At 38.4% G+C, this 16,714-nt stretch overlaps 2 protein-coding genes across 3 annotated transcripts in view; one reads left to right on the top strand and one right to left on the bottom strand.

The window, feature by feature from the left end:
* The window catches only part of ITGB3BP (integrin subunit beta 3 binding protein), a 68,854-nt gene extending 57,190 nt beyond the window's left edge, over positions 1-11,664 (bottom strand). Inside the window, exon 1 of the mRNA XM_032361467.1 lies at positions 11,256-11,664. Within this exon, the coding sequence (XP_032217358.1) occupies positions 11,256-11,260 (5 nt within the window). The 5' untranslated portion in view covers positions 11,261-11,664. The remainder of the gene's footprint in view (positions 1-11,255) is intronic.
* The window catches only part of EFCAB7 (EF-hand calcium binding domain 7), a 49,013-nt gene continuing 43,955 nt past the window's right edge, over positions 11,657-16,714 (top strand). Inside the window, exons 1-2 of one of the 2 annotated variants that reach the window (XM_032361464.1) lie at positions 11,657-11,778; positions 14,026-14,213. In XM_032361464.1, the coding sequence (XP_032217355.1) occupies positions 11,681-11,778; positions 14,026-14,213 (286 nt within the window). In that variant the 5' untranslated portion in view covers positions 11,657-11,680. Of the gene's footprint in view, positions 11,784-14,025; positions 14,214-16,714 lie in introns of both variants that reach the window. The other variant, XM_032361465.1, reaches the window with a different exon arrangement.

Below are 16,714 nucleotides of genomic sequence, written 5' to 3'. Positions count from 1 at the left end.
TATAAGAGTTCTTTATATTTATTTTAAATGTTAATTGTTTAAAATATATCTTATATTTTCTCCTACTCAGTGGCTTGACAATTCATTAAAAAAAATTTTTTTTAAAGTAATCTCTATATCCAATGTGGGGTTCAAAGTCAAAACCCAGAGATCAAGAGAGGTGCATGCTCTACAGACAGAGCCAGCCAGGTACCCTAACAAATCATTTTTAAAAAGTTTTATTTTTACTTTAATTCCAGTAACCATATAGTGTTATGTTAGTTTCAGGTGTACAATATAGTGATTCAACAATTCTAGACATTATTCAGGGTTCTTGAAGATAAGCGTACTTTTATTTTTATTTATTTATTTTTTAAAAGTTTTTATTTATTTGACAGAGAGAGAGAGATCACAAATAGGCAGAGAGGGAGACCAAGAGAGAGGGGAAAGCCAGCTCCCTACTGAGCAGAGAGCCCGATGCAGGGCTTAATCCCAGGACTCTGAGAATCAGGACGTGTGCCGAAGGCAGAGGCTTAACCCACTGAGCCACTGAGATGCCACAGATGAGCATACTTCTAATCTCTTTCACCTATTTCCACCCATCTCCCCTCTGGTAACCATCTTTTTGGTCTCTACATTAAGAGTCTGGTTTTTGGTTTGGCTCTCGCCCTTTCTAACCCTTTGTTTCTTAATTCCACATATGAGTGAAATCATATGGTATTTGTCTTTCTCTGACTGACTTATTTCTCTTAGCATTATTCTCTCTGGCTCCAACCACGTTGTTGCAAATGGCAAGATTTCATTCTTTTTCTGGCTGACTAATATTCCATATAGATACACACACACACACACACACACACACACACACATACATACATACACACACATATATATGTGTGTGTGTGTGTATATATATATATATATATATATGGTTATTTGGCTATTGTAAATAATGCTGCAATAAACACAGGGGAGCATATATCCTTTTGAATTAGTGCTTTTGTATTCTTTGGGTAAATGCCTAGTATTGTGTTAACTATGATCACAGGGTATTCTATTTTTAATTTTTTGAGGAACCTACATATGGTTTTCCAGAGTGGTTGCACCAGTTTGCATTCCCACCAACAATGCATAAGGGTTCCTTTTTCTCCCCATCCTTGTCAACACTTGTTTGCGTTTTTTAATTTTAGCCATACTGATATTTATTTTAGCCATACTGAGATGGTATCTCACCATAGTTTTTATTTCATTTCCTTGATAATGAGTGATACTGAGCACCTTGTCATGTGTCTGTTGGTCATCTGCATGTTTTCTTTGAAAAAATGTCTGTTAATGTCTTCTGCCCATTTTTTAATTGGATTATTTGGGGGGTTTTGGTGTTGCATTGTATAAATTTTTATGTGTCGGATATGTCATTTGCAAATATCCTCTCCCATTCATTAGGGTGTCTTTTAGTTTTGTTGACTGTTTGTTGTGCAGAAGCTTTTAATTTTGATGTAGTCCCAATAGTTTATTTTTGCTTTTGTTTCCCTTGTCGTAGGAGATAGGTCTTAAAAAAATGTTGCTACAGCCAGTTGCAAAGAAATTATTGTCCTGTGCTCTCTTCTAGGATTTTTATGGTTTTAGGTTTCACATTTAGAGAAAAAATGAGTTTATTTTCCTCATTTTGAGTTTATTTTCATGTATGGTGTAAGTGGTCTAGTTTCATTCTTTTGCATGTAGCTGTACAGCTTTTTCAACACCATTTGTTGAAGAGACTATTTGCTATTGCATATTCTTGCCTCCTTTGTTGAAGATTTATTGATCATATAATCATGGGTTTGTTTCTGGGCTTTCCGTTCCATTGATCTATGTGTCGCTTTTTGTGTCAGTACCATATTGTTTTTATTATGACAACCTTGTAGTATAACTTGAAATCTGAAATTGTAATACCTCCAGCTTTTGACAATTCATTTTCTTAATTGTGTCCTTTGATGACCGTAAGTTCAAAATTTAGATGAAGTCTTAATCTATCATTTTTTCTCTTAGGTTACTGATTTTGTATCTTGCCTGAAATTTTACCTACCCCATGTTGTAACAAGAGTCTCATAAGCTTCCTTCAGAAACTTTACCTTTACATATAGGAGTATGCTATATTTCAAATCAGTTTTTGTATATGGCATAAGATAGAAGTTGAGGGTATTTCATTAATATTTCTGTATGGTGTCCCAGAACCATCTGGACTTTTTTTCCCCCACTGAATTGCTTTGGCACCTCCGTGGGTCTATTTCTGGACTTCAGATTCCCTTCCATTTTATCTATTTGTCTTTATGCCCAAACCACATTGAATTCAGAACCACTATGGTAAGTCTAGTTAGCATATGTACTCCAACTTCATTCTTTTCAAGATTATTTACTCATAAGTCCTTTGCCTTTTCATAAAAATTTTGAAATCAGTTTTTCTATTTCTATAAAATGTTTGCTGGGACTGACAGGAAATGCATTGAATCTAAAGATCAACTGGGGAGAACTAGTAATTTAACATTATCGAGACTTAGAGTCCATAAACATGCCCCTATTTAGATTTTTTTCTCTGAGCAACATGTTCTAATCTTCAATGTAGAAATCTTAAGTGTCTTCTAGTTAAACTTCTTTCAAGTAGTTTTAAAATGTGATTGTATATGGAAACATTTAAGCTTCATTTCCAGGTGTTTCTTGCTAAAATATAGAAATAGAATTGATTTTTGTATATTGACTATATGACGTGTATCTTTGTTAAATAGCTCTAATAACTATTTTACAAATTCCTTAGTATTTTCCATGTTCATGACAGTATCACCACAATTCATCAGTTTTACTTTTTCCTTTCCAACATTTACACACTTCCTTTCTTTTTAGTGCTTTGTTACATAGAAGTGGTGGGAGGGCACATCTTGCCTTATTCTTAATCTTAGAGTAAGTGTTTAATGCTGGGTATGATATGTGTACGCTTTTCACAGGAATTTTCTACTTCTTAGTGTTTTTAGAATTAGAATTAGAATTTAGAATTAGAATTTTCTACTTCGAGTGTGAGTTTTTATTTTAGCATGAATGAGTGTGCTCTTTGTACAACTATTAATATGATCTCCTTTATTCTCTTTTTGAAATGTTAATTGATTTTAAAATAACAGAACAATTTGCATTCTTGGGATAAGTCCCAATTGGACATAATACATCGTCCCCTTTATATGTTGAATTAGATTTACTAATTTTTTTTTTTTAAGATTTTTATTTATTTGCGCCTGGGTGTCTGAGTGGGTTAAGCCTCTGCCTTTGGTTCAGGTCATGATCCCAGGGTCCTGGGATTGAGGCCCACATCGGGCTCTCTGCTCAACAGGGAGTCTGCTTCCCCTTTTCTCTCTCTGCCTGCCACTCTGCCTACTTGTGAGCTCTCTCTCTCTCTCTCTCTGTCAAATAAATAAAAAATCTCAAAATATTTTTTTTATTTATTTGAGAGGGAAAGAAAGAGCACATATGTAAGGATGAAAGAGCGGTAGAGGGAGAAGCAGAATCCAGGCTCAGCAGGGAGCCCGACAAGGGGCTCAATCCCAGGATGCTGGGATCATGATCTGAGCAGAAGGCAAATGCCTAACTGACTGAGCTACCTAGGCGCCCCTAGATTTGCTAATCTTTTGCTAAGGATTTTTGGTTCCATGTTCATGAAATATATTGGTCAGTAATATTTTATTAATTCTTTTACCATATGTTGGTATCAGGTTAGGTAATATCAGTGTTATGAGGATTAAATGAGTTGGAATATATATATGTTAAACACATGTATATTACATATATGTTGTATATAAATTATACAATTATACATAAACATATAACTTAAAATGTATATGTATGTAAAATCTATGTATAGATAAATCTATGTATAGATTTTAAATCTATAGATTTTAAATCTATACATAGATTTTAAATCTAGTCTGATATTCTCTGCTTCTTCATTGGAGTCTTTACTTCACTTAAAGTTACTATTTTGGAACCAGGCTGCTCCTGCTGAAACTGTGCTGTCTAGGAATTTTTCTTTTTTGCTCTAAAAAGAAAATCTTTTAAGAAATGGAATCCCTGTCATCAAAGTGATTTAAGGGTACCCCACCTCTTCCCACCCCCTCTGTGACCCCAGCTGGTTTTAGGTTTAAAAACTGTGGTCCTTCCTTAAATGAAATGACTTACCAAAAGTAATTTAGAACTTCAATGGCCATTATGGGAAACTTTCTCTCTCTCCAAACTTAACTTTTCTCAAAACTGAATTGGATAGCTACAGCTCTAAAACTGTCAAAACTGAATTGGATGCCTATTTTGATTAGTATTTTGAAGCTTTCAAAAGTTACTGGGAGGGTGCCTGGGTGGCTCAGTGGGTTAAGCCGCTGCCTTCGGCTCAGGTCATGATCTCAGGGTCCTGGAATCGAGTCCCGCATCAGGCTCTCTGCTCAGCAGAGAGCCTGCTTCCTCCTCTCTCTCTCTCTCTGCCTGCGTCTCTGCCTACTTGTGATCTCTCTGTCAAATAAATAAATAAAATCTTAAAAAAAAAAAAAAGTTACTGGGAAACTAAAGTTGCCTCTGTGCAAACTACAGTTTCTAGACTAACTGAAGTAAAGAAAGAAAGAAAGACAGACAGATGGGCTTCTGAAGCCTCTTTTTGGCCTTCCCCATCTTCTTTGTCTCAGGACATGTGGCAGATGTTCTGTGCTCAGGTTCTATCTCTGGTGCCATTTTTCTCCACACCATTACCACCTCCCCTATTGTCCCTCGTGCTAATCCTTTCACCAAACTTCCCTTTTCCTTCAAATCTTTCCCCCACTCCCTACTTTCCTGAACCTCTTAAAATCTACCCCTTTAAAGTTAAGTCTTCTGAGGATCCTAATAAACCTCACATTTCTTATACTCTCTGAACTAAGGCCAAATTACAAGCCATAAAGTTTCCTAAAGTGACTGAGGACATCAGTGGGTTTGCTGAAAAATTCAACATCTAGAAGACCAGAATTATTGTAGAAGACAGTTTGGTGTTGAATGTAATAGTTACGTACGTGTTTGTCAGGCTTTCGTGTGCAAGCCTGAATTTTGTTCCAATTAGCTAGCTTAGGAAAAGCTACTATAATTGCTTGGTGGAGATTTCCAGTGATTGTTCTAGCATCTTGCCAAAGATTGTTGTCTGTTTCTCCAGATCCCTTCTACAACGTCCCCACTGTGCTAGTTTCATCCAGTGTTTGGCCTGGTCCCCACAAAAGTATGAAGACTAACTAACAGAAATCTGAGAAACTAGGTTGGTAAGTTTAAATAACTTGGTCACCCTTTAGATGTTGAATCTACCCAGGTAGAATTTAACTCTATGTTTATTAATGGACTAAACTAGAATCTTTCTCTTTTAAAGGGATGAAGATAGAATGGGAAATCATGTCTCCTCCATATTGGGTTAACCTGACAAACCAGCTCACCCACATGCTAGATGAGTACTTTAAAACGAAGACATCTAAAATTTTCAATTTTCAACTCTAGTAAATGAAAGCCCTTAAATAAAACAACCTTCCTCTCCACTAGTTTCTACTATTATTGCAAAGGACCAGGACACTGGAAAAAAGATTGTTAACAAACTTAAGTGTTGAACGTGCCTTCAGCCCTTTAAGCCAGACTTTCCAATGTTGTTCTAATTCCCAGTGGGGCTCCAAGGAACTAATAGGGGCTCTTCCCAATCCTCTCTTAATCAGCTTGGAGAAACTACTCTCCAGATTGGGAATGAATCTCTCCATCCTTATTGACAGTGGAGCTACACTCTCAATGCTTAATCCCACTGCTATAAAGCAGCCCCTGCCTCAAAATACTAAAACAGTTCAAAGGGGAGGGGTGCCGAATAAACCTTAATGAGTTCTTGCCTCTTAACCTATTCCCTTCTGTTTAGGTGATTTAGAGCTACAGACCCTTTCTCCTTAGTTCCTCTGCCCCTATCCATTTATTGGGCTGAGACTTTTTAGAAAAATATTATGATGAAATTTCTTTCTTCTAGAGGGGAATTTAAGTCTAAAATTTGATAGTAGTAACCAAAATAGCCAACCAAGCAAATTAAATGACCCTTGACATCTTTTATTTGATCCCTCTGATGGCACTATAGCTGTGTCTGGGGACAATGATCAGTTATCCCTCTTGGACCAGCTACCATCCTTTTTATAGACAAAGTCTTCAACTGGTGTTGGTAGAATCTACAGTGCACCTCCCATCAAGATTCAAACAGATCTCAAAACCTCTCCCCAGAACTAATCAATATCTTATAAAGAGTTTTTCAAGGCATCAAGTCCATAATATAAGATTACAAGACTCAGTCCCTTATTATCCCTTGCAGTGGTCCCTGCAATTCCCCTATTTTCCTGTGAGAAAACCCAATGTCCAAGGATAGAGGTCTAAGACCTCTGCGCAATAAGTGTAACACTGTTATCCCTTGGCACCCTACATTCCTAACCCCCACATACTACTGATATCTATTCCCACTAAAAGAAAACATTTTACTATACTTCATCTTCGTGGTGCATTTTTAGTATTCTAGTTGATAAAGATACTTTTGCTTTCACTTGGGAAGAATAATACACCTGGATAGTAATGTTCCATGGTTACACAGAGTCCTTACATTTCACAAACCTTAAAACTGGATGACATAAAGTATTCTGTAGGTTCTGCTTTGTTACAATACACAGATGATTGCTTCTCTGCTGCCCTTCTCAAACCTCCTCACAGGATGACAGCATCTACCTGTTAAAACTTTTGGTCTTAAAAGGACATGAATTCTCCAAAGAAAAACTACAGTTTGGTCAAATCCCGGTTTGATACTTAATGACATGTGACCTTGAAATAAGGACTACATTTAGATCCAGGATTTATGGCATCCTGAACTTCCCCAAAACCAAAACTAAAGCACTAATTACAATATTTTCTTGGACCAGTTGGCTGCCATTGAAATTGATTTCAAACTTCTCTTATGACTCATACTCTATATTCTTTACCAAAAAATAACAAACTTGACCCTATTATTTGGAAAGATAGGGAAGACAAGTTTTGGGGACTTTAAAGACAGGGAAGATAAGCTTTTTAAAGAAAAGCCTTAAATAAAGCCCCCTGCCTTCAGATGTCCTAATTATCAACTTCCCTTTTTCTCCTCTTTGCATATGAGAGGGAAGGAAATACCCTTAGAGTACTGACCCCAAAATGGGGAGACCTTCATTAACTCATAGGTATTATAGATAACAACTAGACCCTGTAGCACAAGGATATCCACATTGCCTCTGCCTTTTTGGATAAAGCCATTGAAGAAATAGTCAGGGAATCCCATCTTTGTGCACCATGCACAAGAAGCCCTTCTTAATTCTCATTACACTAACACTTTTTAGTCAATTTTTTTTAAGAATTTATTTATTGATTTGACAGAGAGAGAGAGAGAGCGAGAGAGGGATCACAAGCAGAGAAAGTGGGAGAGGGAGAAGCAGGCTTCCTGCTGAGCAGGGCTCAATCCCAGGACCCTGGGATCATGACTTGAGCTGAAGGCAAACACTTAACTGAGCCACCTATGTCCCCCCTTTTTAGTCATTTCATCTGTGAAATCCTGTAACTACTCCTTGTATAATTCTTTCTCACGGTAGTGACTTTAATCTGGCTATTCTCCTCTCCTACACTGACAAGACCTCTCATTACTGCTAAATGCTGACAGATTACCTTCTGACTCCCTGTAACAATTTACAGAAAACTCCTCTAATCAATACAGATTTTTACATGGTTTGCTGATGGTTCTCATTTAAAGGATGAAAATGGTAAATATTGTGCCAGCTATGTTACTGCAACTCCTTTGAAGTCATTGAGGTAGCACCTTTACCTCTGGCTACTTCGGCCCAACAGTCTGAGTTATACACCCTAACTCAAGCTTGTACCTTAGCCAAGAGTAGAACCACAAACATTTATACCAATAGCCAGTATGCCTTTAGGGTAGTTCAAGACTTTGATATGTTATGGAAACACTGAGGTTTCCTTACCTCCAATAGGGATAAAATTAAAAATGGTTCCTATGTCTACAATTTATTAGATCCCATACTTTTGCTGCCTGCTCTGGTTGTTAAGATCCTGAGCATTCTAAATGACTCCTAAACGACTCCCTGGATGCCAAAGGAAAACCATCTTGCTGATACTTCTGCCAAAAATGCTACTGTCAAGGAAACCAATGGCCAAACCTCTGTCATGTTCCAAAGGGATAGTCCCCCAAATGATAATTTTGAAAAACTGACCAGAGACATCCAACAATTAGCCCCAGAACAGGAAAAAATACTACAAATCTAATAACTATTCATTTGATTAAAAAGAAAAAACTGACTTGAACCAATTAACAATCTGGCCCTACCAGAAATCCTAAAATTCCCACTATTTACCCCTGTACATGCATTAAACCATTGGTCTACTAAAAAAAATGATAGTGTTCATGAACCAATATTGGTGAGTAAGTATTAATGAGGTCACAAAAAGTGCCCACCTCACTTGTCCCACCTGCCCAAAACACAATGCAGGGAACCTGCCTGCACAGCTCTCCAACACTTTAAATTACCTCAAAGATCATTCAGTTTTCACAAATGGATTTCATAAAGCTTTCCCATCTAATGGATTAAATATGCTTTGGTTATGGTTTGTATGTTTCCTCACTGGACTAAAGTTTTCCTTTGTAGACTGGCCATTGCCTCTTCTGTGGCCAAAATTCTATTAGAAAAAAATTATCCCCACGTGGGGAACTTCTCTTGAACTTCAGTGATTAGGGAACCCATTTCATTGGTTAGGTGCTTTAACAAGTCTGTGCTCTTTGGATAGTTTTACAACACTTTTATTGTGCATACCATCATCAATCCTCAGGGTTAGTTGAACACACTAATGGCACTATTAAGACTCAAAGCCACAAATATCTTGGCCTAAAGCATTGCCTTTGTTCTTTCTAAGTATCAGACCCACTCCCTTGGGAACTCATAGACTTTGAGACAGTCACAGGACTTGCAATGCACTTGGCTCCTGATTCCTTTGACCCACAGTTGATAAAAGGAGATTATATTTCAATATTACAAAGGCCTAGTTGCTTCTATCAAAACTAATTATGCCTTGTTAGAGCAATCTTTTCCAGTGTACTCTCAGGAGACAAAAACTTTAAGCACCTCCTCTTGCAACTTGGGAGATTTCAACTACTGAAAAAAAAAAAAAACCACCCAAACCCAAAACAAACAAACAAACAAACAAATGCCTCCAGAAAGACTCTCTTCAACCTAGTTGGAAAGGCCCCTGTCAGGGACTGTCAGCCAACCCTTTTGTGCCAAACCTTAAGGAATGGACTCTTGGATTCATGTGACACATTCAAAGAAAGCATCAAATCCTGACTGGATCTGCACACCATCTGATCACAAAGATTTCCTGGAATTGAGGCCAACAATACCTGATAACACAGATTTCCAAGATGTCTGGACCAGGTCTATTAGAAGGTTCGGGATTCACAGAAGTCTCTCTTTTTCATCTGGAATATTAGCTAACTCTGGATTCTTATCCAAAAGTCATGGTTTCCGAATTTTCAACTTTACTGTATTATTAACAACACATTTGGTTCCAACAGTTCTTTTGAGATAACAATACTTTTTTAAAAAGGTCTTTGAAGTTTTACTGTTTTTCAAAAAGTTCACCAGCTATTGCTTCATGTTTATGTAAGGACCTACTTAGCCAGAGGGAGCCATTTTGTCTTTAGGCAGGGAACTTAGATTGATTCTGCCCCTCCCAGAGGAACTTACTTGCAAAACCCAGATACAAGGGCAGGTCAGGCCAGGTGGAGACATCCAATCAGCGGGGTGAGCATATATCTACTAGGGTAAATTGAAATTCAATTGGCCACCTGTGTGTGACCTAGCATGACTGTGCAGTTCTGTGTTGCTGACCTAGCATGACTATGCAGTTTTCTCTGTGTATTGCAATCTCATTGGCCACCTGTGTATAGCCAGGCTCAACCACTTCTATAAAAGTTAGTCTGTGAGGCTGGGAGGGGTCACCTCTTTGTAAGAGATGGCCCTGACCGGTCAGTTTGATTCGTGATGCTTGGTGTGGAAATAAAGCTTTGCTTGACCTTCGCTTTGTATCAGTCTTGTTCCTTTGATTAAGGACCCAACAGTTTATACCTACACTGTATCTTCTCAAATGCACAAGATAATTCTTTCAGTGTGCTCTTGCAGTAATCATCATTCTGCTTTCATGACCGCTTAAAGTAGGGACTTCAAGAAGGCATGCATACACGACTTGGGTTTGCTTCAGCAGGGGTTAATTTTCTTCCCCAAGTTGGAATAAGTGCCAATATTTTAAGTTGGCTACTTTCAGATCTAGGATCCTGATTTAGAACCATCACACAATTTGTAATTGGGATGTTACTTTCCATTGTGTACTTGCTGCCTGTCAAATCTTTGTAAAAACGATATATTCAGTAAGACCATTTCCAAAGCTTACAGTCTTGATAATATGGACCATAGAGGGGAAAATGCCTTGAGCGTTCTCCCTGCTACCCCTGGTTACTCAAATTTGACCTTAATAGGTTTCCAATTTGTACAATTTCCCTCCAAAGTGGGACATAACATCCAGGAGAGATCCTTCCTGGCACTAAAAGACAAGAGGTCACTGAATTAAGAAGAACCTGACCCTTAATCAGCAATGCTTTCGGAGAAAGATCTTGACCAAAGGGAGGAAATGTGAAAAATAATAAAGGGGAAGCTTCGTTAAAGTAGAGTAGGGAGGATAGAAGGGGAGGCTAAAAGAGGATCTCATACCACTGAACGTCAATTATAGCAAGAACTGTCAATGACACACCCCAACAGAAGAGTTTCCACAGGGAAGAACCCTTAATTACAAGTCGCAATACGGAAAGACGTACACTGCACCTCCTACAAAATACAGAGCACTCCTGCAACTCGGGCAAGGAGAAACCTTCAACTTGAACCTGAATTGACTGCCCTCCCACATACTTTGGGTCAAAATGACCCCTCCCAACTTCTTCCTTCTTCTCCGTAAAATAACTCCTCGCCTTTGTTGGACTTTACCTATGATTTAGCCATAGCTTGCACGCAGCGAATAGAAATGCTTTGTTATTCCCTAGTAAACCCATTTTGCTAGTAAAAGAACAGGCTTTTTATTTTTAAGGACAACATAGTATCTACTCTTTTTGTTCACAAAGGGACCCAACAAACAGCAATGAGGTGGGGAGGGCGGATACCTACGGCATTTCGACACTCAGGAAAGCACCACCGCGAGTTAAAAGGAACGGAGCCCCCTTCTTCCTAAAGCAGAAACCCTTCGTCAGGAAACGCCGGAGTCTGAAAAGCGCGGGCCTGCGGCCGCCAGACGCAGTGTCACACGCAAGGTGGCCCGCTGGAAACACGCTCCCCCCTCCAAGAGATCCGAGTGTAGGGGGGAAAGGGGAAGAGAGTCTAATTAAGGACCTAGGACTTCATCCACCCTTGCCAGTGCACCCCAGGACCCTCTCTCCGCTCTGGTCATTCCAGACCCCGACAGACGAGCGGCACAGCCGACTCTGTCCTCTCCTGATTCACCTTCCTAGATTTCTACCCGGACTGTTTGGGGAGGTGCTCTGAATCTTATTTCCGGTGTGTGGGTGGGGAGGGGGGTAAGAGGCGCAGTTGCCATGGTAATTAAAGGAAAGACCGAGGTCGGTGTGGCAGCGGTGAGAGGATCAGAAATCCGCGGAGAGAATTGGCGGCGCTTCCTCGCGTGCGAGCTGCAGTTAGGTAGCAAACAGCTCGCTGTCTCTGTCTCTGCGCCGCGCCCTGCCTCGCTCGCTGTCCGGCTTCCTTTTCTCTCACCTGCTTCTTTTACTTCTCTGTCACACCAGCGCTGGGTCCGTGTGCACCTCAAGTGTATATAAAACGGCAGCCGTGTCCTAGAGAAACCCCAGGACAGAGAGAGCTTGCCCGAGGTCGTCTGAGAACGGATTCCACCGCGCAGGGCCGGGGACTGGGCGGCTCTGTTTTCACTCCGCCCTTCAGAGCGGCCTGAGGCGCTTGTTAAAAACAAGTTTATTTTTCTTGCTGTCGTGTGGCGGGTTATTTACGGAGCCGTTTGCTGCGCTGGGCTGTCTAGGCCCCCGTCTTGGTCTCGGGCTGGAGTTTTCCGTGAAGGCGGTTTCCAAGCCGGAGGGGAGCGGTGATCGATTTGTTGAAGCGTCCGCTTAGTCTCTCGTCACAACAAGGGAAAAGAATAGAATTGTGGAACATTTCTGCTGTGGGATTTCCACGTGAGGGAGTCACCTTATTTCGAAAGCGTATTCGAGGACGACCCCCCCCCCCAGAAAAAAATTTTTTAAAAAACCCAAAACCGTAAATTTAAAAATGGCTTGCTGCGAAATGAACGTTCATTCTTCTTCCCTTATCAGAACCGTTTCCGCACGCCCCTCCCCCAGATTCGTGAGGAGATGCGTGCACGCATATGTGTTTAAAACTGATGCCTAATTATAGTGGTATCAATTTGCAGTAACCAGACTGTGACACCGCATCCCTATGGGGTCCTTCTAAATCTGGTGTAATATGGAAGTGTCAGGCAGGCAGTCTGTGTATTATAAATAGGGTACTTCATCCATGATAAGCGATTATTATCTTTCTTTCCCAAGTGTAAAAGACCTATATAATTCAAGAAGGTGCAAGTGATTTAGGCCTCCTGAGTAAGAATCCAATGAGTCCTGAAGGGGACCCTACCTGTGTCGTCTTATTGTTGAACTTGAAATATTCAATTTATTAGGTTGGAATGTATTTTTAGAAGTCAAAGCTGGGTAAAATGATGTCGGAAACGGTTAGCACCAGCACAATTTAGTGCCTCAGAGTAACTGTGGTACAAGAAGCCTTCATTCACATTAATAAAGAAGAAACTGTTATCAAAATGTACTTACTCTTGTTGCTGCTAGCTGGGTGACGTCTCTGTTCCTCAATTTCCTTATCTGTAAAAGGGTCTAAAAGTACCTAACCGCTGTAATAAGGATAAATTAAGATGTATGGTAATTCTTTAAGGCTTATGAGCCGAGGTGCTATATAACCCCACAACATTATTAGTAAGGAATGCAGTAAAATCTCACAATAATGCTGTAAATGGGATAAAAAAAAATTCAGTCATTCAAAAGGTTGGCCTGCATTACTGAATTGTTGGTGAAGTGACCTTTTGCTCTTGCTGAGGGGATGGATGCCAACTGCTGATCACATTACATCCAAAGTCTCATTATTGTGGAGTTTCACTCTTTCAGAGTTTATTTAGCATTTATTATGTGCAAGGCACTGTTCTGTATTCTTCACACGTATTACCATATTTAATCCTCTTGACAACCTTACGAAAACTTAACTTCCTGTCCTTTTTTAAAAGATTTTATTTGTTTGAGAGAGAGAGTATGAGAGATAGAGTGAGCACAAGTAGGGGGGAGGTCAGAGGGAGAAGCCGACTCCCCCACTGAGCAGGGAGGCTGATGTGGGACTCTATCCCAGGACTCTGGGATCAAGACCTGAGCAGCAGGAGACCACTAACCAACTGAGCCACCCTGGTGCCCCAACATACTGTCCTCTAAGAGTATTGTTGTGTGCTTTTCCTTTGCTCTATGATACTTATTTTGTTTTTGTTTTTTTTTTTTTGAGATTTTATTTATTTGACAATACTTATTTTGTTTTTATATTACAGCCTTGCTTTGGCTTTATCCTTTTGGCTTCTCATATATATATATATATATGTATATACACACATATGTATATGTTGCATCTCATATATAGTTTATTTCTAAATGTACATGTATATTTATATATATGTATGTACTGCCAAAAGCTTATTCTAATTTAGCATATAATAATACAACCAGATACATATTATAGTTGTCTTTTCCCCCCACATACAAAAGCTTTAATGCATTGATTCCTCTTCCCCCCATTTGAAAGGCAAGGTGACATTTGCATTTTAGGGGATTAACATTGACTAAAATATAAAATTATTTTCTAATAGAATGGCCATCAGTCCAGGAAGAGATGCAGCTTTCTCCAGTCAGAAGTCAGCGCTTTCAGAGAGTCCTCGAACAAAGAAATTTCCACTAACCGAAGAAGAGCTATTTTATATGAATTGTAGAGCTGCCTACTTAACTGTTTTTAAAAGCAGCTTAGAAAACATTATTTCGAAAGAACAACTTTACTTGGGTAAATTTTTCTTTAAAATTTACATATTTTTCCTTATTTGTTGAAAGTTAATAGATCAGAAAGACAGGAGTAAGAATTACTTTGTTGGATCATCCCAGTTTCTTAGGGAAGCTTGAGGAATGGAACTATATTATGCCATTATACCATTTTATATATTTATATATTCTAGTAGCTTCAAAATAAAACATTCAATGTTTATATAAACTAGATTAGTATTTTTAAAGCGTCCATCAATTACTTGCTTAAAATATATTTTTTAAAATTCTTATTTGGTACCTTAAGATTTATATAAGATTCTAGATATATAAGATTTTTAAGAGTCTATAATAATAGAATTTAAAGCATGTGGCATCTGAATCACTAGCCTGAATTTGAGCTACACTGGGAAAATGTCAAGAATATATAAAAACAGGTTGAATGATTATAAGTGATTATATATTCACATATATTCACATATATGTAGATATCTATATATATGTGAATACCCATGTCAGTTTCATCACAGCTAATAACTTCATGAATACAGAAACTGAGTTATTTTGCCAACTTTAGAAGTTGGGGTTTCCTTAAAGAAAAATTCTGACATATTTTTGCAATAATGTCTTAGGTTTGTACGCAGTAAGATCTCTATTTGAGGAAATCCGTATTTGAAATACGAAAATTGAAAAGATTAAATTTACATTTTTTATTATAAACTACAATTTTAGTTTTTTTCTTTATTCTTATGAAAGTAGTGTGAGGTCATGAATCTCCTGTTTAAAAGTTTAACCTGTCTTTCATTATTATGACGTTTAGTTTGTGAATCTATATATACTATGTAATATAGAATATATATTACTAGGTGAGTATATGAGTATTACTAAGGTGCTATCAGTTTTAGAGAATTATCGGGATAATTCAGTGTTTCTTCAGTTTATATACACTTTCGGTTTTATGGTGAAATTCTCTTTGTAACATAATAATGATTGAGTTCAGATAATCTAGATTTTTTAAAAGTAGGGTAAATCAGTGATATCTTTCTTACTACTCTATCTTTCATCTATATCTTTCTGTCGTTTATGCCTATAACATGTGCTTTGACATTCCATTTCAAGGTTGGACAGGACAGTACCATTTTCAAAGTTTTAGATTCCTTTTTTTTCCCAACTTATAAATAATAACAGGTATTATGGATTCATGTTAAAGCTTAAAGTAAACCTTGGCAAAAGATCAGTATTTTCATGTAAACCTTTAAACATTTACAGTTACATGTTTTTACTGTTATTAGACATAATAACGGACTCCAACTAATTCCAAAATTAGAAATTTAGTTACATTAGTAATTACTAAGTTATACCTATTTCTTAGATAAGAGAATGTCTGCTTACTGAGTACATGTTTAGGCATAATTAATTTTATTCTGAGAAAGTTTTGTAATTAGTAGTACATTAAAAACCCGTTTTTGTTTTGTTTTTTTACAGAGGGGGAGGGACAGAGGGAAAGAGAATCTTAAGCAGGCTCCATGCCTACTGCAGAACCCATTGTGGGGCTTGATCTCACAACCCTGACATCGTGACCTGAGCCAAAATCAAGACTTGGAGCTTAACTGACTGAGTCATCCAGGTGCCCCCAAAAGCCATTTTGTTATTAAAGACAGCATCAAGTGTATGCTGACCTGCTACTTGTAGGAAAGTTACATACCCATTGTCTCAAAGCTGTACAAAAAATAGCATTTTCTTTTTTTTTTTTTAAGATTATTTATTTTAAAAAGAGAAAGAGAGAGACAGAGAGCACAAGGCGGGGCGGCGCGCAGAAGGAAAGAATCTTTGAGCCTACTCCCCACTGAGTGCAGAGCCGACAAGGGGCTCCATTCCACAGCCCATGACATCATGACCTGAGCTGAAACCAAGAATCAGACGCTTAACTGACTGAACCACCCAGGCACCCCTCTTTCTTTTTCCTTTCCCCTTCCTTCCTTCCTTCCTTCCTTCCTTCCTCCTTCCTTCCTTCTTTCCTCTCTCTCCTTCTTTTTTCTTTCTTTCCTTCTTTCTTTCTTTCTTTCTTTCTTTCTTTCTTTCTCTCCACCCCTCACTTGGGGCTTGAACTCATGACGCCAGATCAAGAGTTGTATGCTCCACTCACCAAGCTGGCCAGACACATGGACTTTTCACCTCAAATCACAACTTCATTTAGGTCCTACTTGTATTCTTACCTTTTAAAGGGTGGAGGTTGGCTGGGGATGGAATCCTAAAACACATGTACCTTTTCCCTGATTATCTTAATAAATGAATTATGGAATTGTTCATTTTTATGCTAGGCAAATACTTATCTTTTTTTCATTCCTAGGGCAGCATGTAATCAGGGCCTTTGTCTACATCCAAAATAAGCCTTTGGAAGTTAAAAAAAATTACATTTTCTCCACTGCTACAAATTTTCACAAAGCCTTCCTAGGTGCAAATTCTGTTGCCTTTAGGTGATTGTCATGTTTCCTTTTCTCTACCAAAGTTTTAGTTATCTAGGAA

Source organism: Mustela erminea, chromosome 10, assembly GCF_009829155.1.
Source record: "Mustela erminea isolate mMusErm1 chromosome 10, mMusErm1.Pri, whole genome shotgun sequence".
NCBI classification, from domain to species: domain Eukaryota; kingdom Metazoa; phylum Chordata; class Mammalia; order Carnivora; family Mustelidae; genus Mustela; species Mustela erminea.
This window is presented reverse-complemented; position numbering and strand designations above follow the sequence as displayed.